The 24269-nt window shown below is 42.3% G+C and overlaps 2 protein-coding genes and 2 non-coding genes across 4 annotated transcripts; 3 read left to right on the top strand and 1 right to left on the bottom strand.

The window, feature by feature from the left end:
• The first annotated feature begins 12957 nt into the window (after positions 1-12957).
• Positions 12958-13030, top strand: trnar-ccu (transfer RNA arginine (anticodon CCU)). The gene has a single exon. It is a non-coding gene; the product is annotated as a tRNA-Arg (tRNA).
• A 6-nt stretch (positions 13031-13036) lies between these two features.
• Positions 13037-13108, top strand: trnam-cau (transfer RNA methionine (anticodon CAU)). Its single transcript has one exon. It is a non-coding gene; the product is annotated as a tRNA-Met (tRNA).
• A 3092-nt stretch (positions 13109-16200) lies between these two features.
• LOC102787101 (cyclic AMP-responsive element-binding protein 1-like) lies at positions 16201-22035 on the top strand. Its single transcript, XM_006800258.3, has 8 exons — positions 16201-16359; positions 17267-17364; positions 18342-18488; positions 18611-18711; positions 18924-19063; positions 19602-19775; positions 19886-20039; positions 20138-22035. Exons 2-8 carry the CDS (start codon positions 17278-17280, stop codon positions 20280-20282), a joined length of 948 nt encoding a protein of 315 aa, XP_006800321.1. The 5' UTR covers positions 16201-16359; positions 17267-17277; the 3' UTR covers positions 20283-22035.
• Positions 21984-24042, bottom strand: mettl21a (methyltransferase 21A, HSPA lysine). The gene is made up of 3 exons (XM_006800257.3): positions 23632-24042; positions 23425-23536; positions 21984-22427 (listed from the first exon to the last, which is right to left on the bottom strand). The coding sequence occupies exons 1-3, from the start codon at positions 23776-23778 to the stop codon at positions 22030-22032; spliced, it is 657 nt and encodes a 218-aa protein (XP_006800320.2). The 5' UTR covers positions 23779-24042; the 3' UTR covers positions 21984-22029.
• Between the last annotated feature and the right edge of the window lie 227 nt (positions 24043-24269).

Raw genomic sequence — 24269 nt, 5'->3', positions numbered from 1 at the left:
CAGTTCCAGTAGAGTGGTGTTACTTTCAATACAAAACGAAATGTTTGTGACTTTATGGATCTGAAGCTAGGTTGGTGAAAATTAAAAGGGCCATCATCCATCAAGTGATGAATTGCATTTTCTTGTGTGGTAACTGCTTTAGTGCACTTTTGAAAACAATGGGAGACTTTGACCTCCGGGCTGGAAGGCTACCCTGCCGTGGGACACGTAGTCGAGTAGTCCTTCTCTTTTTCATAGGTTTTAAAAGGGAACAATAATAAGGGTTACATTATTCATCATTTTGAGTTGCATCAGCATTTAAATATTTTAGGGTTAGTGCAAAGTTTTCCTGTGTTATCTGTCATTCTTTTTACAAGTTTCTGTGATAGTGAATTCTCTACTTATGCCTATAAAATACTAGCTTAATAAAATACCAGTACTTTATCTACCTTTTAAATACTAGTGTAAAATAAATAATTTATAAATTATATTTTTAAGCTGCATGAAAGTACTTCAGCTAATGTGTACACCGTCCTGGACTTCTTAACCATGTTTCAGGCATTTTAATGCTAGCTAACCAATTGATGAATTAGCACTAATTTAAAATTAGTATAAAATGTGAACGGAGCTAGTGGAATGAAAAAAATCAGAAGTGCCTTAACCCTGCATTCCATTAGAAGGCCATTAGATGGTGATAGCTATGGTTAAAAAAAAGACTTCCTGCTTTGGGCCAGTAGAACCCCAAACCTCTGGGTGACCAGCAAGGTGCAATGTGTCATAGGCAACCTGTCTTTAAGCATCCAACCAGCACCATGAATATTCACTGTCAACCATCAGCTACAAAAACAAGAGCCATTAAGTGCTATATATGTAATAAAGTGGGAATATATAATTTACCCCTAACCACGCCTGTTGCTTCGCTGTTCCAAAGATGGGATTACTTCTGTTTTAAAACACCCGCCTGTATTGAGACAATAAGCAGACAAATTCTAAATTCAAGATTTCTTAAATCTAGAACTTAAGAACTCTAGAACTGAGTGGCCAACTGTTAAGGACTTTAGGTGTCTATCACTTTGCCTTTCCCCTTCCTCTTATGCATAATAAAGTTTCCACAGTTGATGCAGTTAGTCTGTTATCCAGGATTTCAGCTACCTGGGAAAATGTACCCACAGACGAGCGATGGAGATTCAATACCAGGTGGCAGACAGAAATGCATCTTCCTTATAGGAAGCTGATCTAATTGCCAATAGTGTCATGATGCTACAGCAATTACATTGTGAAATCAACATTTACCTTCATCAGCAAAAACAACTTGTCTGACTTCTCTGTTAAATACGACAGCTTGGCTGCACAGTTGGGACCTCGGTGACCCATAAGCCTGCTGACACAAACAAGGTGACACTCCGGTCGCCTCGGTTTAAGACCCGGCCTCTAAAGCACATCCAAACCAGATGATGTCAAAATCAATACGCCAATGTCATCAGGCCTTCTTCTGGACGAATGATGGTCTAAACCTGCTCTAAAGACATGCACATGCACACGCTCAAACACCCCCTCGCCGCTCCCCCACTTCTTCATCATATCATCGAGCCCATCAGGAGGCTTAACGAGGAAGGGATCGATGCATCGCGGGGGTCAGGGCGAGCCAGGCAGGGCTCGTGACACCCATGCTAATGGTAACGCAAACTAACACCGCTTCACTCGTCACTGTCTCAACTCTGCCCTTACCATCCATCATCTCCACCCTCAGCTAAGCCACTCAATGTCCCTACAGGTGACCGACACATCAAATGATAACAGGCCAAAGGTCAATCCGTCTTGATACCGCTGTGTCTCTAGTTAAGTTTGAAGCAGTACACTCCCAATATCCACATCCAGCTCTTGGTAGATTCTGTTTCTTGGATCAAGTAAACGCACCGGAAGAAGCATGCCCGCTCGGCTTGTTGGCTAGAGTGCAGGTTTATGTTTAGTCTGTCCCCTCGCCCTAACCCCTCATTACAGCCAGTTTATCATGCCAGGAAGAGAGTGGCAAAAACAAATTAGTCCACAGGAGGGGAAAATAGCTGGGGATATCGATTTCCCCTTTTCATGCCAGAGTGGAGCACAGAAAATATTGGGCTATAAAAGGGAAACAAGGATATAAAGCCATTACTGCGCGCACTTAATTGATCCCACTTCCCATAACAAATTAATTGAGCGGAAAATGGCAGATGGCTTTGATGAATGTCATAAAAAAGGCTTGTCAGCAAGCCATGTGTACGCGACCCCCTCGCTTGCTCGCCGTGCCGCATGAAGGAGCCGCTCAGAAAGGAGTCTCGCAGGAGTGTACTATGTGTTTCTTCAAGTATTTACATCCCAGCGATCCGGATGTTAATCATGCTGACTTACTGACATCACTGCTAATTGTCTGCTGCTTTTTTCCATCCTTCTTCTCTGCTGTGTGGTTCTTTTCACCCTCTGCGTTCCCTACAGCAGTCGGTGTACAGGTGTGCGCTTGTTTCTTCCCCGCCTGGGTGCGTGTGTGTGTTTCGCTTCTATGTTTGTACTGACAGGCTGCTGCCCCAGTAGGAGAACAAATGCTAATTTAATCAATTGGCTATAAATCCTACTGGCCGCTGACTCATGCATCTCCGGCCCTGGGGACCCCAACAAAAATCCTGCCAGTGCAGTTTGTTCAGCATGCACACACATTTGCAGACACACACAGCATCCAGACAAGCATCCATCTTTTCCCTCTTGCATCACTGCCACATCAGAGTTATTTCAGAGGAACCGGCGAACACAAACGCACGCGCGTGTTGACACGTCCAGATAATTGCTGTTTCTTTTTTCTTTTTTTCTGTTGGCTGAAACCTGCAGGTAGAACGAGATCCACACTGGCACTCATAAACACACTCGCACATATTCACAGGGGCATTCATCTCCCAGCTAACTTCCCTGCCACCCATCTTAAACAGAGAAATATTTATTGTGAGCATATATCTCCTCACTCCTATACACACACACACAGCACTGACACACCTGCAGTTTCATGACATCCAAATCTGCTAAAGCTGCTGAGACAGCGTCTTGAGTTGGGTTGGTGAGTGGAAGGTGGAGGGCGGTTGTGAGACTGGTTGGGGAGTTGGGGGGGGCAAAGAGTGACAGAAAAACAGGAATGCAGGAAGTGTCAGAATGACAGAAAGAAAGGGGGGGGGGGAATGGCAGGAAGAGCAATAGAGCGATAAAGAAAAGTCAGGGGAAAGAAGATAGAAAAAGGGGTGACAAGAGAGAGGAGCTGGCGTCTGCTGGCAGCATAGCCGACCGGTGCGCTCAGGCTCTGTTCAGAATTCTGCGGGGCCTCCGCGGCCCCCGTGTTCCCCATCAATCTTAGCCCACTCTGGCAGCCGCCAGCAGCTGCATCTTAATCTGCTGGGGCTGGACGTGAGGACGGACAGGTCGCCTGGGCCGCAGAGTAAATAACCCTGCTCCTGACTGTCCCCTGCTATTCCCCTATGCATACATGGAAACGCCAACACAAACATGCGCACACAAACACGCACACAAACACACAACCTGGCTGCTCTTTCTCCGCAGACATATTTTATGATTCCTTTCTTCTGAAAGACGGCTGAGCTGAGCTAAGTGCTTGAGATGGGATTTCAGCAGAAATTCTTTGGACATAAACTGTAATTTTGTCTCAAATGTTTTAGTGTCGATTGTGTCAGAGGGGGTAAAATGGCCCCGTGTGCATCAGATAATGCAGATGTTTCAGGTTTGCTCATTTTGACACTCTGCATTTAACTGGTCCACGGATTTGTATATTTATATGTGTATGCGCTACTAATTTATGCTACTTACAGGATCTAACATTAACACACTTTCATACTTCTGAAGCATCAGAGAGAAACCTGAGGTTCACTATTTTGCCCAAGGACACTTTGGCATGCAAACTGGAGCAGCTGGGGATCGAACCGCTAACCTTCCAATTAGTAGACGACCTGTTTTACCTCCTAGAGCCACTCTTACTGCTGCCTTTGTTGGACACTAGTAAAAGAGATTTTTCATCTTTAGTCTAATTTTCAAATAAAAATAAACAACTAAACACAATGAAAATAAAACTAAGTGAAATTTGAATGTGTATCTCTTTACATATTATAAAGAAATTTAACCAAGTATTCTCATCTCTGTCAAACATAAGGCATAAGACAACCCCTTGTCCTGAATACATTCTTTTAAATTTACATGATATTTGTGACACTTCCTGCCCCATGGGTACCTTGCTCTCTATTTTAGGGGGGCGCTTTGTAAAGGCACCTCTCACATCTATCAGTTTTCATGTGTATTTGTCACTCACACACACACACACACACATACAGACACACAAACACGCACAAAGCCAGCATCATCCTTGCAAGTAACAGTGGTGACAGCTGCAAAGATCTGACACAAAAGATCTGCTATCTTGGAAACACGGAGGAGGCGAGGTGAGAGAGACTGCGGATTAGAGAGCGGCTATCTCTCTCGCCCAGGGCCGTCTGAAATCCAGGAGGCAGTCAGCACGAGTCGCTGAGCTCTGAAGCTCTAAGGCCACTCCGCCCACAACCTCTATATGGCAGTCCTCAGCCAGGATCAATTGAATCTACAAGCCAGTGCAGTCTCCCACCACCCCACCCCTCCTGTTCTTCACTGCTAAGACCTCACTGGGTCAAAGGTTAGAGTATCTTCCCCACCTGCCAAGCGCGCCTGCACCGATGGCTCGAGGGCAGAGCGCATTGTGTTCCCACTGGGGATATGGCAACCTTTGAACTCTGCAGCGAGAGAAGGTGAAGGGATGAGAGCGGGGTAGGTATGGTAACGGCATGAGTGACAGCTTCCCGTCGTCTCTCCACAGACACACAAAGACCGAGTCACATCCAAGCTGTAAAAACACAAAAACCACGTATACAGCCGGTCTAGATGGCGGAGATATACAAGGGCACTGACACACTGCACACTCGTCTCCTCTGCGTGACAGATGACCTCACGCCCCGTGTCGTGGGGCTCTGCTGGGAGTAATAGAGTCCTGAATGACACGTTATGACCGAGAGAGAGAGGGGAGCAGCGCATCAAGCGCACACACTCGAAGATCTAGCCCATCATATGTGTGTGGTTGCCTTTACCACTGTCTCGCCCTCCCGCCGGCTGGCTGAAAGAAAAAAGGCAACAGGAGGCGATTGAATGTCGATTTCCACTCAGGAGAGAAAACAAGCTGAAAAAAGTCAGAGATCAGAAGCTGAAAGTATGTAAAAGCACTTCTGTTCTTTCACCGCGAGGATGTTTTTTTTATTCTTTCTCACATCTCATATCAGATGTTTTGACATTGAACCGATGTCGAACGAGACATAAAAGACAGCAGGCTGATATCACCTGTTCTAACATGATGTTTCTTCCTTCTTTCCTTTTTTACTTCGCCAGATCATACAGTATTTTGAAAATGTTGTGTTCATTGGGGTAGAACTTCCTTTACATCCATAAGATTCTTGCAGGGCTTGGACTACGTGTTTTACCTTCAAGCACGCATACCTGTATGAGCAGTCATCTCTTCCCACAGAACCCTAATTAAAGAAAATATTCAGGTCTCATTGCGCACTTCTGGTTTCTTCACAGAGTGAAATTGCTTCAGCTGAAACTCTAAGTGAAACAGAAACAACAGAGACTGGCTTCAAACTCTCAGCAATCAAAAGCCAAAAACCGAAAATAGGGAAAAGAGAAAAAAACGTGGTTCGTAAAATAAATGAGAATTGGCAACCTTCACTACATATCGTGCTGTTAGGCTCATGTTTTTTCAGGTGCCAGGTGTTTCAGGTGAGATGATGAATGACCGGTTTGACTGTACACATCTGTGACTCTGTGTCCCATAAGAAACTGCAAACCTATTTATAGCACAACAACTTTGGAAAGTTATCACAGTGGCAAATATTTTATCTTTTTTTTTCAGACGTGAGCTCCAGCAAGTGTCAGCAGAATGGGATTCGGATATTGTCCGCATCAGTCCTGTTGTACTAACAGGAGACACCCTGCTTTAAATGCATTCTTACTGCGAGGGGCAGAACACGTGATTACACGTGATGTCTGTACACTGTGAATTCATCAGCCTGCCACAGGTACAACCAGACTTGTCGAGCAAGTTTATTTATATATATATTATATTTACAACATCCAATATGAAATCATCGAAAACTATCCAAATGATTTAACCATTTAAAGCATGAAATTGAGTTTTTATTGAACCTTCCGCAAACCTTTTGTCATGGTCCTGGGTCGGTGACCCAGCGCTTTTAGTTTATTATCATTTTCTAGTTTATTATGATGATGATTATTATTGTTTGAGTTCTATGCGTTATATTCGGTCTGCCTCTGAGTCTGAGTCTGTGTTCCTCGGTGTCAGTCTGCGTTACTCTGTGTTCCTCGGTGTCCTGCTCTTCGTCTGCCTCTCTCTGCCTCTCATCCCTTTGTCGTATGCTCCCAGGTCTGTTATTTTAGTTCTCCCAGTTTAGGTGTCTTCAGTTATTTTGCCACTACACCACCTTGTAAATAAACTTCACTAGCATTTTCATCCACTGCTTGCATCTTGGGTCCACCTTCCTCCACACCACACGGCTCGCCTCCTCAGCCGTGACACCTTTTTGGAAATCAAATAAATATTAATTTGCATTTATGAGTTTTAATTTGTATCACATTTGCTATATCTGGCTCTTTTGTTTTGGGTTTTTTTTGCAATTTACTATCTCAAAATCTATTCTACCGTTTATTTTGGTTTTTCAGGAAGAAAAAAAATCACTTTAATGGTGTAGAAGTCTCAAAAGCTTATAAAAACATATTTGATATGTAAATCAAATACAATAGACTGGGCGTTGAAGAGTTCAAACAAAAAACCGATAGCAGTAAAAGAGATGTAAATTGAACTTCCGGTCGAGTGAACGCTGGCGCGCTTGGCTGCCGCTGCTCACCGGTTATTATTATTATTATTACTATTTTTACATTCTCCTACCCTTCCCTCCCCTCAGGTTAAGAGTTTGGGTGTCATACTTGATAATATTATCAATAATATTTAATTCCAGTCTCACATTAATTACATAACCCGGTCTGCATAGTTTCACTTACGTAATATTATCTGACTCCGTCCCTTCCTTGCTGCCATGCTGCTGCCATCCTTGTCCATAGTCGTATTACGTCCCATATTGATTACTGCAATTTGCTCCTATTTGGTCTCCCTAAAAGGTCCCTTCATAAACTCCAACTTCTTCAAAATTCTGCAGCTCGAGTCATAACTTGCACTCCGTTAAGAGCTCATATTACCCCAGTTCTTCAGCAGCTTCACTGGTTGCCCATAAAAGCCAGGATACATTTTAAAATCTTACTTCTTACATACAAGTGTATCCATAAATCTGCTTCTTCATATTTGTGTGACCTGCTCCATATCACCACTGTTTCCCGCCCTCTCAGATCATCATCTGCTATTCATCTTACTCACACCTTATTACTATGGGGAACAGAGCTTTCAGTCGCTCTGCTCCTCGGCTCTGGAACTTCTCCAGCCATAAGAAATATTGACTCCCTTTCCGTATTTAAGTCACAGCTCAAAACACATCTGTTTAAACTGGTTTATTTGCTTTAGTGCTGATTTTATCTGTTGTCAAGCTCTGTTTTGCAATTTTAACTTATTTTATGACTGTTGTTCCTTTTATTAATTTTGTTCTTTGTAAGGTGACCTTGGGTTTCTGAAAGGCGCCCTCAAATAAAATGCATTATTATTATTATTATTATTATTATTAAAATGAATCCGTAACTTAAAGCTAGTCTGAATAAAAACAAGTATGTAGTCAGTGTTTTAGTGAGGTAAATGGCCTAATCTGGCGAGGGAGATGATTCCAGAGTTTTGGGGTGTCACTGGAAGCCAATCGAAAACTCAGAATTTCTAGAAGGTGGTGATCAACAGATGTAAGTAAGCGTCATAAGACATAGGTTTGTAAAAGATTTGTTCAGTCATGTGGAGCGAGCCTAGGAAAGCGCTTATTAGTGAGCAATGATAATGTAGAATTGATCCTGTACTTCACAGGAAGGACAGTGCAGCAAATCAGGAATTAGAATGCTAAATATGATCAAGCCTTCATGCACCTGTCAGGTGTGTAGCAGCATTTTAAACCAACTGCAGTCGTGCTGTTAGTGTTTTGTTTAGTCCAACACATAACGAGTTAAAGTAATCCAATTTAATGTCCTATCTAAATGATTTAAACATCGGCGTTTTCACACAGGCCTTCATTAGGTAATGTCTAGAAAAGTTCAAGGCTGTGATACATGTATGGAAAACAGCGTGTGATTGCGCTGCACTATGGTTGAAGCTGTGCCGGGTTTAATAGTATATTTTTTACAAGGCTAAATCAGATTCGATTGCAACAGTCCAACCTTATTTCTCTTTAAACTAGGATGTCTGCTGATGCCAAATACAAGTACCTTATCACTGCTCTTTTCTCCAAACGTAAAATCGATGCACCTCATTGCATGAAACGGAAATTATTTTTTATCTTTAAACTAAAGTCACGTGTCGATGTAGAAATAAATTATACTTTCAGGCTTTAATAAATGTAACAGCTACTAGAAGGAGTGATGTTTTATAACGAAACTGGGAAGAAGTGTCATTTGTTGTGGATTGGTTTCATCCTGAGCTGCTTATTAAGCTTGGTCCTAATATCAATCCAAGGTACTTATTCTGTGCATTCAATTAGGCGTCCTTCCCCCTAGCAGCTGCATTTAGGTTTATTGGCAATGTTCTGACCCTACAACAAACCTCAATATATCCCTCCATTAGAGCTCAGCAAGAAAATTCTGTCCATACAGTAAGGGGAAATCCACAAAAAGGACCATCCATTTGAAGGATACCAGGATACCCATTTGATTTACTAATCTCAGAATCCATTATCTAATCTCTTTGGCTGAGCTGCATCTATGATGGAAGCGAATTGCAGGGATGTAGCAATCAGAAACCATGTAAAGTGAATAACATTTGGTGACTTCAAGCTACTATTGGTGAAATAAAACTGAAGAAGCTACCATTCTGAGTACAGAATACCACTGATTGATATATGACCTGGTAGTAAATACACTATTTCTAAATATTTTACAGACATTCACACACACTGGATGCATCTAGTCAGCTCATGGTTCAGGATCTTGCCCAAGAATACTTCAGTGTTGGACTGGAGGAGCCCCGGATTGATCACTGATCATTTGATTAGTAGATGACCCCCTCTAACTTCACAGGAAGCATAATGCTTTCAGTGTACACCTTTCTTTAGCCTTTCGGGACAAACTGGGAGTAACCTCTTGAGAGGAGTACTAGTGGCCACTTGATGGTGGCTTCAAAAGAGAGTCAATGCCCACAGACTCCCATGTGAATATATTTAACAGCATTAAAAACTCTCTCATTCTAATTCATTTGCTGGGTAACTGAGCTTGGTAGGTAGCTATAGATGATAGTCATACAAGGCCTCATTGAGTCATTAAGCTGGACAGAGCCTTTTGTATCGTTTTAATGGTTAATCTGACTAATATTGTGGTTTGCTTTGTGTCCATCCACAAAGATATTGCATTAATTAATCAATATGTGTATCTCTGTGCATTGTAAAACTTGCTTCCAGGTCGGGAAAATGAAGAAAAATGAAACCAACAATGAAGTGTCTTATACCTGCATTCTGTCTGAGGACCAATAGCTGTGATGGCAATAGCTATGGTTTCAAAGAGACTTACAGTCCTTTGGAAATTAGTTATGGTCCTAAGTGTATGGAGCTACTAGCTTGGTATTAGCTGATAAATTAGTGCTCCACCTTTTCATCCAAATCAAAAAATAACACAGCGGTAGCCAAAATGCTAATGTTGAAGATTCAGAATGAAAAGTCCAAAACCAATATGCAACATACCTTCGTCCAGTTTTTATACTGGCTAAAGTTATTAGCTTAGCATTAGCTCACGAATTAACAAACCACTTTCTCATCCTTCAACAAAACCAAAACAGTGGTAGCCAAAATGCTAACACCGAAGCTTAAAAATACAGTGTCCAAAACCAATCTGCAATGTCACAATAGCTTTATACTGTCTATGAAGTTGCTAGCTTAGTGTTAATGATAAATTGGTGCTACACTTTCTCTTCCACACAAGGTAACTTCTGATTTAGATAAAAACAAACAAGCAAAAAGATATAGTGCTACCCAGAATGCTAACATTGATAAACCAATGAGAATCATCATGATAGTTACGTGTATATTTTAAACTGTTAGTGAGAATTGCAGCCAGTACTTCCCGTTAATTCTGGAACTACTGCAGTCTGGGCTTCCTGTTCCTGAAGCATGTCATGATTTTGATTTCTTTAAAGCTTATGTAAAACTAAACTGTATTCAGCTGATAGACAGCTGTTTTGCGCGTGCATTATTTTGCTCTCCACATGGACCCGTCAACTGCATTCAAAGTCTGCATGATTGCACATTATTAAGCAGACTTCAAACAGAAAGGGATAATTAGAAGATACCTTCCCACCCTCCCACCACCCTCATTTAGATATGTGCTTAATTAAGAAGATGGATGGATGGATGGATAAATGAAACATATGAGCAAACATTCAGTTGGTGATAACTTTATGAATCTACTTATGGCCATGGGATTAGAAATGAAAACATCTAACCTTTAAGAATAAAAAAGCATCAACGATTAGATGGTCAGATGAAAGAGGCGGGGGGAGGAGAGAGAATGAAAAAAATCCTTGCATGGGGGGAAAAGGTGGGGGCGGCTGACACTTTGACGGATCGATTGAGATTGCCCAATACACGGTGTTGCCTACAGCCTAGATTAGCGAGAGGTCCGGGTCAGCACAATCTCTCCGTGTTAGATAACTTTCCTGCCTGGCAGCTGCAGCGTGATACCACACCTCAGCACCACAATATTTTACTTGATATCTCTGAAAGTCACATCTTCAGATTTGCAAACCGCCGCCTATGTGTGCACGATAGAGAGAGCAAGAAAGAGCGAGAGACAGACAGGCTGTGGGGGCCCAGTATCCATGGCAACCCCAGCCAGGTGCTCAGGTTCATATGCAATTCAGGTAATTCAACCTACAATGAAAAGCATGCATATAAGGTCACTGGTATTCAAATGCGCTGCATGTCTTCCTCCCCCCGTATTCATATTCAGCTTCTCCGTGAATGGCAGCCCTCTGCACGCCCCGTATGAGCTGACCTCTCCCACAATGCCCCGGTTGAGTGGCAGGTATGATATTTCCACACAGTTTGATTGAGTACTGCATTTAACAACAGTGTTGACAGACTGTATCAGGCACGGTATTAATTCAGTCAATATTATAGCACCACGCAGTGGAAACATGCCAGGGCTCAGAGGTGTGCTTGTTACACGCACCGCCTCAGGCCGTGGTTTGGTGGGAGTGAGGATGGAAGGGTCATGATTTTTCATACAACTGCATGATTTAAAAAAATCACATGCAAGTATATATGCAGTGAAACTGAGAAAGAGGTGAAAACAGGCAGGAAAAAAACTGGGCAAAGAGGGAGCGACGTAAGGGCTCGCTGTCGATGGGGGTTTTGGAGACTTGTGTTAAGCCAGGGGCTTTGACAGCTCGGTTTAAGCAAGGAGAGGAAAGGGCTGCGGGTTGAAGTCAGATCTCTGCTTCATATTCTGAAGATTGATCTCCCATCCTCCTCCTCCTCCTCCTCCTACACCAGTTTGGACGTCTGTGGCATCATTTTACTCTGTTGTTTGTGGGTGTTTCAGCAGTGATTTACAATCAGGGTCGTTGCTGCGGCGAAGCTCTACTTTCGCAACCAAATATTCTGCATTTGAAGCTCACCAGCGTTAACAGCCAGATTCAGATTTTGGTACAATCACCAGGCATGCCGCAGATGAGAAAATGTGATGGCTACGTGACAAAGAAGTGAGCTGTGCAGTGAATGATTGTGCTTGTGCCTGCTTTCAAATTTGATATGGAAAAATTAATGTTTATTCATACAGAGATGAAAGCAGCGAAGGTTAATTGAGTCACAGAAATATAATCAGTGAGATTAATAAAGGATTGATTCAAATTGTGGATTTGTGGTATTTAAGGCAAAAATACCACACATTTTCTGGTTCTAGATTCTCATATCTCATTATGTATCTTCTTTAGCTTCATCTTTCACAAAAAGAAAAAATTATCATCTTTCAGATTTGGATTTATGTGTCTTTAAAATGTAGTTTCATGTTCTGTCTGCATTTTTCAATAATAAATGGGACCTTTTATGTTAATTTCAAGTTTTGCATTTTTCTTGGCTTCTTCTGCATCAATCATTCATTCATGGGTGGCTGTAGCTAAGGAGGTAGAGCAGGTAGTCTACCAATCAGAAGGTTGTTAGATGGCCCGTGACCTTATATTGCGTTATTTTCGTTGTAGGTTGAATTACCTGAATTGCATGTGAACCTGAGCACGTGGCTGGGGTTGCCATGGATACTGGGCCCCCCACAGTTAACTCATTGTCATGTTCAAGAAACCACTTTGAGATGATTTGAGCTTTGTGACATGGTGTGTTATCCTACTTGAAAGAGCCATCAGAACATGGGTACACAGTAGTCATAAAGGGATGGACATGGTCAGCAACAATACTCGGGTAGGTTGTGGAGTTTAAACAATGCTCAGTTGGTATTAAGGGGCCCAAAGTGTGCAAGAAACCCCTTTCACTGTCTTAACTCTTTTTGACATAAATGAAGCAAAATGCTTCAAAGATTCTTTAAGAGTTCAAGCTTAATGTAACTAGAGCCAGTGATCCAGATCTTAGTTACTCTCTGGTTCTCGTGCGGTTTAAGAATCTCCATAGACAACAGAAACACCACCAAACAAATAGCAGCTCCATTGTGCTTCTATTCACAATGGATCAGCTGTACACTGAACAATATGCAGCATGTTTGGATTCCCTGTGTGCAGCCCCAGTGGCCTAATGGATAAGGCACTGGCCTCCTAAGCCAGGGATTGTGGGTTCGAGTCCCATCTGGGGTGCCTTTCAGCAGAGTGGCGCAGCGGAAGCGTGCTGGGCCCATAACCCAGAGGTCGATGGATCGAAACCATCCTCTGCTAAGATTTTTGACAGCCAAAGTTCCTACATACACTCACTAGCCATATCATATCTAGTACCTGGTTGGACTCTCCCTTAACTCTTCTTGCCATATATTGAACAAGATGCTGGAAAAATTCCTCAGGGATTTTTGTTCCACTACATCCCAAAGGTGCCCCATTCGATTGATATCCGGTGACTGTGGAGGCCATTTGAGTGCAGAGAACTCATTAACATGTTCAAGAAACTAGTTTGAGATGATCAGACCTTGGTGACATGGTGTGTTATCCTGCTGGAAGCAGCCATCAGAAGATGATCACTGTGGTGATACACTGTGTGATGGACATGGTCAACAACAATACTCAGGTGATGATGCTCAGCTGATGCTAAGGAGCCCAAAGTGTGCCAAGAAAATATCCCCCACACTATTAAATCGCCACCCGGCAAGATGGATTCGTGCTTTCATGTTCTTCCACCAAATTCTGACCGTACCATCTGAACGTCGAGTCTCTTCAAAGCAGGGGGTGTTTTTCCTCTCCAGTCTGATTCTGGTGAACCCATGTAAATTTTAGCCTTGGTTTATTGTTCTTAGTTTACAGGTGTGACACTCTAGTCTGTTTCTTTCAACATCTGACATGTTTTGTTGTGCTCTTCTGCATACCTTGGTTGTAACGAGTGGTCATTTGAGTCACTGTTGCCTTCCTATCAGCTCAAAGCACTCTGGTTATTCTCCTAGGACCACTGACATCAACAAGGCATTATCACCCAGAGAACTGCTGCTCACTGGATATTTTCTCCTATTTGATCCATTCTCTATAAATCCTAGAGATGGTTGTGTGGAAAATTCCCAGTAAATCAGCAGTTTCTGAAATGCCCCAACAAAGTCCCTTAAATCTCCTTTCTTCTTTATCTGATGCTCAGTTTGAAACTTAGCAGGTTGAGTTGCTGAAGTGCAATTGGCTAATTAGATATTTGCAGGAGCAAGCAGTCCAATTTGTCCAGGCCTAATAGACATTTAATGGCATCCACCATTGTAACGACAAGGATACAGATATGAAGGGAAATAAAGTAAAGAGTAACAGATTCCCTGCTAAATAATTAGTCAAGCAACTAATCACCATCATTAAATAATTCAGTTTTTCTCCCTGTCTGCAGCAACATTCAGTAATGTGACTAATGCATGTGTCAGAAAGAATGATGCAAACAAGCAAACTGCGATAAAAAAAAAAATCTTGGAAATATTCAAACTGTCGTGCACATGCTTGATTTCATGTTCTCTCGGTGCGCTGTGTGTGTGTGTCATCTGTTTCTGCAAATGCAAAACAATCACAGGCATATACAGAGACTCATTTTCTCAGAAACACTACACACAATCCTAAAGATGCACAGCTTGCAAAGCCAAGTGCACATTCATTGATAACTAATGAAGCCTACCTGCTGATGCAGGCTAATTACGGTTTGCTAAGGCTATCCTATGGTGGTGGTCATTATCAAGGGAAATCAATGTCCAATCAAGTCCTTAACGGGGACTCTGGATCAGATAAAAAAGGCCGCTTTGTGACAAATATTTATTACATTTGCTATGAGAGGTTTTAATAATGAATAGGTGACTGCTGGTTCATTACTGGTGCTTGGAAGGTTTTCACTGGCAGCTTCTATTCGGGCTGATTTTATGGCAAAGGACAGGAGATTGGTTTGGTCAGCAGTGCATATGTTTGCACCAGTGGCATAGTCAATCACTCAATAGGTGAAGATGTGTATGTTTGACATCTGTGTGTGTGTGTGTGCTTGTGCGTATTAAAAGGCCTCCGAAATGACCTCGCACATAGAGATTATAGCCATAAATTGGTCTGAAGTCTCATTTTCCCCACAGGATTTTGACCACCTGCCACAGCTTTGAACCCGTTTCACAACAGCTCCCGTCCCTGCACGCAAAGTGACAGAGTTAATGAGTACATTTTATGGCAGGAGTCAACGACCAAGGAGAAGCAAATGTGATGCGAATGAGGGCGGTTGTAAATAAGTATAATAAGTAAAACGGGGACGACAAAGCAGTTTTCTCATTAAAATCACACTGCTGTTTGGTGGTACGAAGCTGAAACCACTGTTAGCGCTAATCAAATTCACAGATAACTAATCATATTGAGCTACAATAAAAGGAAACGTGGCCAAACATAACATTATGGGAGCCGCATTGATGCTGAAGGTGGAGCTGGAAAAGAAATTAAGAAGGATTTTGCTGCCACCATGTGCACCGCAAGAGAAATGCAGTCAGTAAACTGTAAATGTATCGATGTTTTATAAATTAAAACTAACATTGAATCAAATGAATAGAAAATAAAACTAATTTAAAAGTAAAGAGACATTTAATTTAATAAAAAGAAGAACTAAAAATAAAAAGAAATTGATTGGTTTGGTCCATCACCTTTTCAAACTTCCACTGAACACATGCGTCATTGTGCTGCTCCCTTTAGGGTGCATTGTAAAGTCCCTTTTTTGCTCTAACTGAGCATGTCTCACTACCCATTCACATCCAAGTGCTTTCTATCTAACACACATACTCAGATGAATGCATCTGGAGCATTCAACAGCATTCATGGAGAGACAGAAGATTTGTCAAGAAATCCTACCAACGGGTGGACAAAGCTGGTTTGAAAGAGAGCACAGAGGCACTGATCATGGCAGCACAGAAACAAGCTCTCAGCACAACATCCATAGAGGCTGGGGTCAACCACACCAGGCAAGACGCCAGGTTCATGCTGTGCAAAGATGCCCCTGAGACAATCCAGCACATAACAGCAGTGTTCAAGATGCTAGCAGGCAGCGCAAACCAAATGACTGCCCTTGTATACAAAATGGGATTAATAATATTCACATTGCTATATATGTTGTCCTACGTATTCTACTTTATGCATTTTAATCAATTTAATCATCTCTCCAACCTTTTCCTATCAAGCCAGTCGCAAATTCATGAACGGAAAACACTGCGCATGCTCGGACAAGTTCAGGCAGTCGTTTTCCTCGTCAATCTCCGTGGCTTCCTACCCCCTCCCGTGTCCTTCGGCAGTTTCCGTACACTTCCGCCCCTCGCCGTGTCCACTCGAGTCCTTCCGGAGAAGCTGATTTTTCGTTGTCGTCGTCTCCCTCGTCCTCCTCTCCGTGTTGTTGTTCTCGGTGACGCGACGGAGGTGTAGCCTGACGCGGTCTCTTACGTGTCGGTCTGAATAAAAGTGGAGCTCCGTAGACCCGGGAGTGACGAAGCGAGTCCGTGTTGGTAAGAGGATACGCATCCGATGTTTGCTAAACAGATAGATGGCTGCCCAGAGAGGTTATTTGCGCCAAAATATCCGCACAGAGCCAACAAAGAGATCATGGCGGCGGTGTTGCAGAGGCTCACAAAATGAGTCAGTCTCTGCAAGGCTCGCAACACAGCAGACATAGGTATTAATGTGGGAGTGGGCTTGGATCTTTTTTTTAATCAAACTTGTCTAGAAATAAGTCACAGAAGCAGCTAGCCGCTTAAAGTTACACCCACGTCACGTAAAACCACTGTTTAATATTAATAAAAAAAACAATATCAGTGAATTAACTAGTTAGTGAAAGTGATGTCTCCTAGTTGCAAAAAAAAGCATACAATGCAGACATTTCCCTCCATAAAACCCCACAGCTAGCGACCTAATGGAAATTGCTAGTGCAGACTTGTTTGGACTACAGGTTTCTTCTTTCAGCAAAGCCTTAAACAGCGACAGGATTTGAAATTAAAGAGCCGAAATTGAGACACGATAAATGTGAAGTTTGTGTTGCACTCCCGTTAGCATGTTAGCATGCTCATTGGAGCTCATTCTGCCTGAGAGCTAGCACGCTAACTCTTAACTTGGTAACACTAGCCTTAGCTTTAGCCTCCGGCGTTAACTGCAAGCGTGAGCCTGGATAAACAAGTAGCGGCTCATTTCAGTTCGCGTTAATGTTGTTGAGCCATACGTATAACGTTCCCTCCTGCGTCATTTTTAAAATAATTTCGGCCAACAAGGAAACCGTTGAAAATGAGCTATATGTTAGCATGTTAAGCTAAGCCACACCCTCCTTTAAGACCGAGCAAGTTTTTGAATGAGTCTGGTGTTCCCAGCATGCTGTTGCATTCACAAATAAGCCGTTTCTCACTTTTGTTTTCCCTCCATCAGCCAGATTTTAAATGACCATGGAAGCGGCTGCAGACACACAGCAAAGTGGTGAAACGGCTGTTTCGGAGTCTGAGGCCCAGCAGATCACCTTGGCACAGGTAGTGCTTTTTATTCTCATGCAGAGAGTGCAGAACTAGTGCAAGGAGTATGAATTTAAGTTTTAATGCTCGACCATTTTCAGTTTGCGTGAAAATGCTACGTTTCAAAGTTTTGTGCTGTGAGATTTTGGCTTATATGGCTTATATATCAAATACTACAGGTGAGATTCAGCAAAGACCCCATTAATGATATTGTAGCAGTTTTTGCAGTTATGCTGAGCATTGCAATAACAAATACTGTGATTTATCCCTTTTTTTCAACTGGAAATTATGCCCTCAAAGTTGAAACTTTGTAAATATCTGTATCTGTAAGATAAAATTATCAGTCTGTTATCGGTCTGTAAGTGAATGTGGTCAGTCTTTCTGATAATACAGCAGTTAACTGAGATAAATCGGCACATGTGTGTTGCTGTCTACAAAGTCAGAAATTCTGAATTGCTGATTAAATGTAAGTTTGCTCGGCTAGCTTTATCTCAGGATCATGCATGAGATGAGCCTACGGTAGCTCGTAGTGTTCTCCGACTATTTTAATTTAATAAGATATTGATATTTGGTGTCCCTGTATTGATGTATTGTCACCATGCAAACCGTCACAATACTAGGCTGTATCTGCTGTACCAAATTACGCATCCTTATTCATGATTCAAGAAAGTGAAAATTTAAAGCTTTTCTCTTTAGTGGTCCTTGAGATATTCATGTTCAAACATGACCTCAGATTTCAGAGTGTGAGAAAACATACCTGAAGTGGGTCAACGGACCATTTTTAAAATATGTATATATCTTTGAAAGTATTTGATATCTTACATATCCAAACTTAGCACCATGAATTGTTTATGTAGATCTAAGAAGGTCGAGCAGAAGGCCCATGTGGATTTGAGATGGGATTGAGGTTACCCAAGAGTAAAATAATACCAGTTGCTGTGGGCTGTTTGTAACTATGCACATGTGTGGTTTTACAATGTGTTTTATATTTTCAGGCATCCATAGCAGCAGCCCAGGTGTCCTCCAGTAGTCCCACAGTCACTCTTGTCCAGTTACCCAATGGTCAAACAGTCCAAGTGCACGGTGTGATCCAAGCCGCTCAGCCTTCGGTCATTCAGTCCCCACAGGTGCAGACGGTACAGGTAAGAGGAGAGGGGAAACTTCATCTTGCAAGTAATGACTGCAGTAGGGGATATGAGCTGAACATGATGGCTTTGAAGTTTGTAAATGAATTAAAATTGAATTTGAGATGATTTCCTTACAGATTTCGACTGTCGCTGAGAGCGAGGACTCTCAGGAATCTGTCGACAGCGTGACAGATTCTCAGAAGAGGAGAGAGATTCTGTCCAGGCGGCCTTCCTACAGGTCTGTGTGACACGCTGAGAAACTGCAGATGCAAACAGCATCTCCTTAATCTGTACTGCTTCCATTTTGTGTCTGTATGACGTGTTCAAAGCTTAGAAGACAATGACTGACACTCTTTCATTTTTATCAGCTATAAATAGACTATTTGCAGATATGAAAGGAGGAGAAAATAAAAGGTTGCTAAGATTTTTCTGCAAATGTTCCTCTTACAGAAAGATCTTGAATGACTTATCATCAGATGCTCCGGCAGTGCCTCGAATTGAGGAAGAGAAATCAGAAGATGACTCAGCCCCTGCTATCACCACGGTCACCATGCCCACTCCCATCTATCAGACCAGCAGTGGCCAGTACAGTAAGTACTTTGAGACACAGATAGCTGGTGGTTTTTGTTAAAAATAAGTAGGTGTTAACGTAATTCAAGCATTCTACTTCTGCTGTCGTGCAGTGAGACTATTTAAATTCACTAAATCAAATGACCAGATTAAGCAGACAGGGAACCTATTATGCTTTTTCTACATGCTGTTACAGTGGTGGATGCTCATGTTAAACAAGTAATCCCAAACCTGTTTTTCAGGGATGGCCAATCAGCAAAAAGGCCACATTTGATGCTTTGCTTCAGACCCTGTTTAATGTTTCCAACATTAAAGACCAGTGTTAAGATTATCCTTGACCTGTACAGACTTAATGCTGTTTAGAAAACCTGTGGATATTGTGAATGAATGATGTTAAGTCCAGTATTTTCCTTCTTTTCCTCTTACAAAAACAGTATTTGTGATATGACAGTTTGTGTGGAGCCCCATATCTAGTAATGTTTACAGTATTGGATAGAGGAGAACAACACAGAAAGCAATTGGTTAAAAGTCCTAATGCACAATTTTATCCTTCTGCAGTTGCCATTACCCAGGGTGGAGCCATTCAGCTGGCCAATAATGGCACGGATGGCCTGCAGACACTCACCATGGCCAACACTGCTGCAGCCCAGCCTGGCGCCACCATCCTGCAGTATGCTCAGACCAGTGACGGGCAGCAGATCCTCGTGCCCAGTAACCAGGTGGTCGTGCAAGGTGGGAAAATGGTTTCCACAGTGTTTAGAAGTGAAGTTCCACAAAAACTACACGATTTGTAAAGCTTTGCTGAATAAAGCACTGACTGTTTGTCTATCTTTGTTCACCAGCTGCTTCTGGTGATGTCCAGGCCTATCAAATCCGCACAGCCCCCACCAGCACCATCACTCCTGGGGTGGTCATGGCAACTCCACCCACAATCAGCGGATCAGGAGCCACTGAGGAAGTCACACGCAAACGGGAGGTCCGACTGATGAAAAACAGGTATGGCGAGGTTAATTAGTAACTCGTACTGAATTGCTTCTGTAGGTGTCAAGCTGATGTGCTGTACCTTCATGTACCCGCATCCTCCTGTCTCACAGGGAGGCAGCCCGCGAGTGCCGTCGGAAGAAGAAAGAGTACGTGAAGTGTCTGGAGAACCGCGTGGCCGTGCTGGAAAACCAGAACAAAACCCTCATCGAGGAACTGAAAGCCCTCAAAGACTTGTACTGCCACAAATCAGAGTAGAATACACCTGCCGGTGGCTTGACAGGTGATCCCCAGCACTTGTGTACAGAGACTCAGCACAGAGCCATGCATCTGGATGCGCCCTCCTCTTTTCTACTCTTCTGCTTTCTTTTTAAAAACTGCTGAAAAATGTGTGAACGTGACTCACCAGGTATAAAAAAATAACAAAACAAAAGCCCCATCCCACTTTGGTAAATTGAAACCTTGTCCCATTTGGGCAATTTAAAACCCCCATCCCATTTGAGCAATTTGAAATCAACCACCAGTTTTCCCCCATTAAAAGGATGAGGCGGTGCTCACAGTGAACGTGGAGGAGACTGCAACTTAAACAGGGTCTGCGTGGCAAGGTGACAGAGCAGGGAAACTAGCTGTTCTCGCCAAGGACACCACCGAAGGGAAGCATTCCAGTCACTGGTGCCCGGACTACCCGGGCAACATCACCAGCAATGGGGGGACTGACTGCAAGCACCACCGATAATGATGACGATGGAACTTTTTCCTTTTTTTTCATTCGGAGAGTATAACTTCACGTAAAACATTTCTATCTGTAACTCTCGAATTAACATCTGTTACTTATTAATGCTTATACTTATAGGTGGCCTGTGTCTTGGACGTTTTTATCTTTTAAGATGTGTGTTTTGGTTTGTTCTGAATTAGATTATGCTTCTACAATGCCATGTTTCTTTTTTCTTTGTTTTACCCAAGTATATTTTTGCTTTTATACAACGTGAACAAAAAGCTAACCATTTAGTTGTAAAATGGTTTTTTTCATGTTAACTGCAGCACAGTGAGGAGATGGTAGAAGTTGGGCAGCAGTGATGTTGGGGGGGGGGGGGTGACTTTTTGTCTTCATTTTTTTTAAAGCTTCAGAGACATTAAGTGGAAAATTGTGTAATGGTGTCCTGGTAATTACCAGAGTTTGGTGGTAAAAACAAACAAAGACAAAATAGGCCTTCGACAGTACAAAAAGTGGGAATAACGGATAAATAAGCTGCTGCCCGTTTATCAGAGATTATATACTGTAAGCAAAACCTTTTTTTTCTCTCTCTCTCCATAGACTCATGGATTATTTTTGAACAATAACCAAAAACTTAATGAGCCTTACTTGTTATGCAATGAAAGAGTTTTTAAGCAGAATTCAGAGACAAGTGGATAAAGCACTGGAATCATGGAATTACATCAGAGGGGGGAAATTTGCCATACCGGGCCCCTCTGTGTCGAGGCCTCGGTCGCCGTCTCTTAATTCTGTTTATAGTAATATGAGCTAGCATGTGCACTTTCTTTGCATTTACAATCCTTCAGCATTTCACCGCTTTCTGGGTAAATCTACCACTCATCTGCAGTTAATCAAGTGTTGTTGCATCAATGTGTTTGATCACTTTTCTTTTTTTTGTAAATGGAGCATCAAAGCTCACCAGATACAACTCAACTGCACCCACTTTGTGAAATGACTTTAAGATCAGGTGGTGTTGGTGCGTTCTAAAAGAAAATATTTTTGTGATAATGGGATGCCATATTGTATTCTTTAGGTATTATGTATAGTCATGATATAGTATGCTTTTTATGTTGCTTCTCATTTATTTTTTTTGTATTCACTATTTCTAAATGTCAGCAACAACTTGTATAATAATACAGTGCATTACGTTAGAGCTATTCAGATATGACACTTTTGGCAGCTGTTAATAAATGTGTTTCTGGTAATCTGGTTTTAAAACATTTTATTTCATATATTAAAACAAACAAATGGTCACAAGTCTCTCCTCCGTGTCAGTTTGCAAGCTTTGTATAGGTGTATGTCTCTTTGTTTGTCGTAGTGGACTTCTTCGACGGTGAAGCGCTGCTTAAGCATGCCTAGGAAGTTTGTGTCTCGCTCATAGCGGAGCTTGCAGGCCAGTAACACCACAGTGGCGTCTGAGCTCAGGTGCTCCAGCGTTTCCAGCAGAGGCAAAAACGTGTCCTCCAGGTAAATGATATCTGCACCCAGAACCACATCAAACCCTCCGGCTGGGTATCGCTCGAGGCCCTCGCCCCAGGTCAACTCGGAGACCACCACTGATTGTTGGGAATCTGGGGGCAGGTTTGCTTTCACGTTGGCGGAGAGGAAGTCCAGCGCAGGCTCTCTGTCAGTGATGGTCACTCTGGCACCTAGGGAAGGGTTAGAGTTGGACTATCACAGCTTTCCTTGTTCACCCGCCGCACTCTCAAGGCTTTTTGATAGTGCTATGAGATATTGCAAATTTTGGTATTGGTCTGATACACAGTAAATACAGGGCCAGTATTGCTGATATCAATATGGATACTTTAAACCTATGAAGGGAGATTATGTAGCAGAGAGTAGTGTGTCATGATTTATGACATGAATCCTGAACAAATTTTAATGACCACTAAATCAATTTGATTTTAATTTTCCACGATAATGAGTTAATACAACAAAAAACACCTTCTGTTTTTGGATAAAGGTGGGCAGATTAATCCAAATATCGATAGTATTAATATCCTTAGATACTAGCACAACAGGATCGATACATACTGTGACGTCTCTGTGATTTATAGCCTGTTGCAGCACATTTAAACAACTGAAGCTGACCTACAGTGTTTTAACACATGCATATTTAAACTCAAGGTCTCCAAAAAAAACACAGTTTCAAAATACACGAACTGCTGAAAGGTGTGTTTTTTTGTGTTAACTCATTATTGTGGAAAGTAAAAATTGCAGTGATTTAGCAATCATTAAAATGTGATCAGAATGTGATGACAATTTATCATAAATAATAACACTGCTCTGACCTTTATATGCTGCCTCCACAGGTTAAAAGTATCAGCATTGGTGTCTTCAGCATTGGCCCTGTATTTATTTGATATCACACACAACTAGTTTTGGAGACAAGGAATCCAAATGAGCCTGTCTCTAAAGCACCTTGGGTCAACTTCTGTTGTTTTAATGTGATATATATGTGTGTATATTTTTCATTATTTTATAATTATTTTGTGTACATACTGAACTTAAAGGTTTGAAACAAAGTGCTGATCATTTTGGGCTAGTATCGATCTGATACCAATAGCAGCATTGGTACTGATACTACTGATGTTTGGAGTGATCCGACCACCTCCAGTTTTTGGTGGTTAGTAATTATACACTCACCCAGCAGAGCTGCTACAATGCCCACTAGACCAGTGCCAGCTCCCAATTCAATTGCTTTCTTCCCCTTTAGCTCCACTCTTCCCAGCTCCAAGTACATACACATGACCACCGCCTGGGCAATAACACAAATGCAATAGTAATGTATAAATCTAATGAAACATGGAAGAATTATTGAAGCTAAGCACTGCTGCCACTGTTGTAACGTACCGCATCCCACACAACCGCCGCCACACCGAGCTTTTTCCAGTCCTGAGCGAGTCGGAGGTCGCGGTTGGCAAACCTAAACTGTGCTGATGAATTGTGGAGTTTGGAAAGCACGGGCAATGGGTTTTCTACATAGGGAACGAGAGCCATGCTTGAAATAAATAAAACCACACTCGTTTACACATGCGCAGTGCGCTCCTCCTTCTTCTTCGACGCTTTTCCTCGTACCTGGCTGGCTCATTGATTCGTTTCCGCCATCTTCTGGAGTTATTATATAGCTACTATTTAATTCGTTTGTTAAAGAATGTTCTTATGGTATATGAACTAACTTTTAGCGTTGATAGTTGGCTTGTTTTCTTTAATAAATACTGAAACGCGAGAGACCGATTCGCTTTCGGCAACTGAAGACGGCAACCCGTGTTGACGTCAACGAAAAAATCTAGCCAATCACGTAACAGCCCAGCTAAAAGTGACCAATGGGAAAAGAGTAAGTCTTTGCGATGGGCGTGTCTGCAAGATTTTCTTAACGGGGTTGTGTTTTAGCTAGAATCGAGGGGGCGTGGTCTGAAAAAAAACGCAGGTCCGTAAAGGTAGCAACACATAGCAGCGATGTAGCTTCCGGTGTACTGCAAATAAAGGGT

Source organism: Neolamprologus brichardi, chromosome 23 (genome assembly GCF_056152115.1).
Source record: "Neolamprologus brichardi isolate AB-2024 chromosome 23, ASM5615211v1, whole genome shotgun sequence".
In the NCBI taxonomy this organism is placed as follows: Eukaryota; Metazoa; Chordata; class Actinopteri; order Cichliformes; family Cichlidae; genus Neolamprologus; species Neolamprologus brichardi.
The sequence above is the reverse complement of the archived record's forward strand: the minus strand, read 5'-3'. Positions and strand labels throughout refer to the sequence as shown.

Coding starts and splice junctions, on each gene's coding strand:
- LOC102787101 (XM_006800258.3), top strand. CDS start 17,278: ATGACCATGGAAGCGGCTGCAGACACACAGCAAAGTGGTGAAACGGCT. Junction 18,712..18,923: donor TCCAGGCGGCCTTCCTACAG/GTCTGTGTGACA, acceptor TTCCTCTTACAG/AAAGATCTTGAATGACTTAT. Junction 19,064..19,601: donor GACCAGCAGTGGCCAGTACA/GTAAGTACTTTG, acceptor ATCCTTCTGCAG/TTGCCATTACCCAGGGTGGA.
- mettl21a (XM_006800257.3), bottom strand. CDS start 23,778: ATGGCTCTCGTTCCCTATGTAGAAAACCCATTGCCCGTGCTTTCCAAA. Junction 23,537..23,631: donor CGGCGGTTGTGTGGGATGCG/GTACGTTACAAC, acceptor GTTATTGCCCAG/GCGGTGGTCATGTGTATGTA. Junction 22,428..23,424: donor CATTGTAGCAGCTCTGCTGG/GTGAGTGTATAA, acceptor ACCCTTCCCTAG/GTGCCAGAGTGACCATCACT.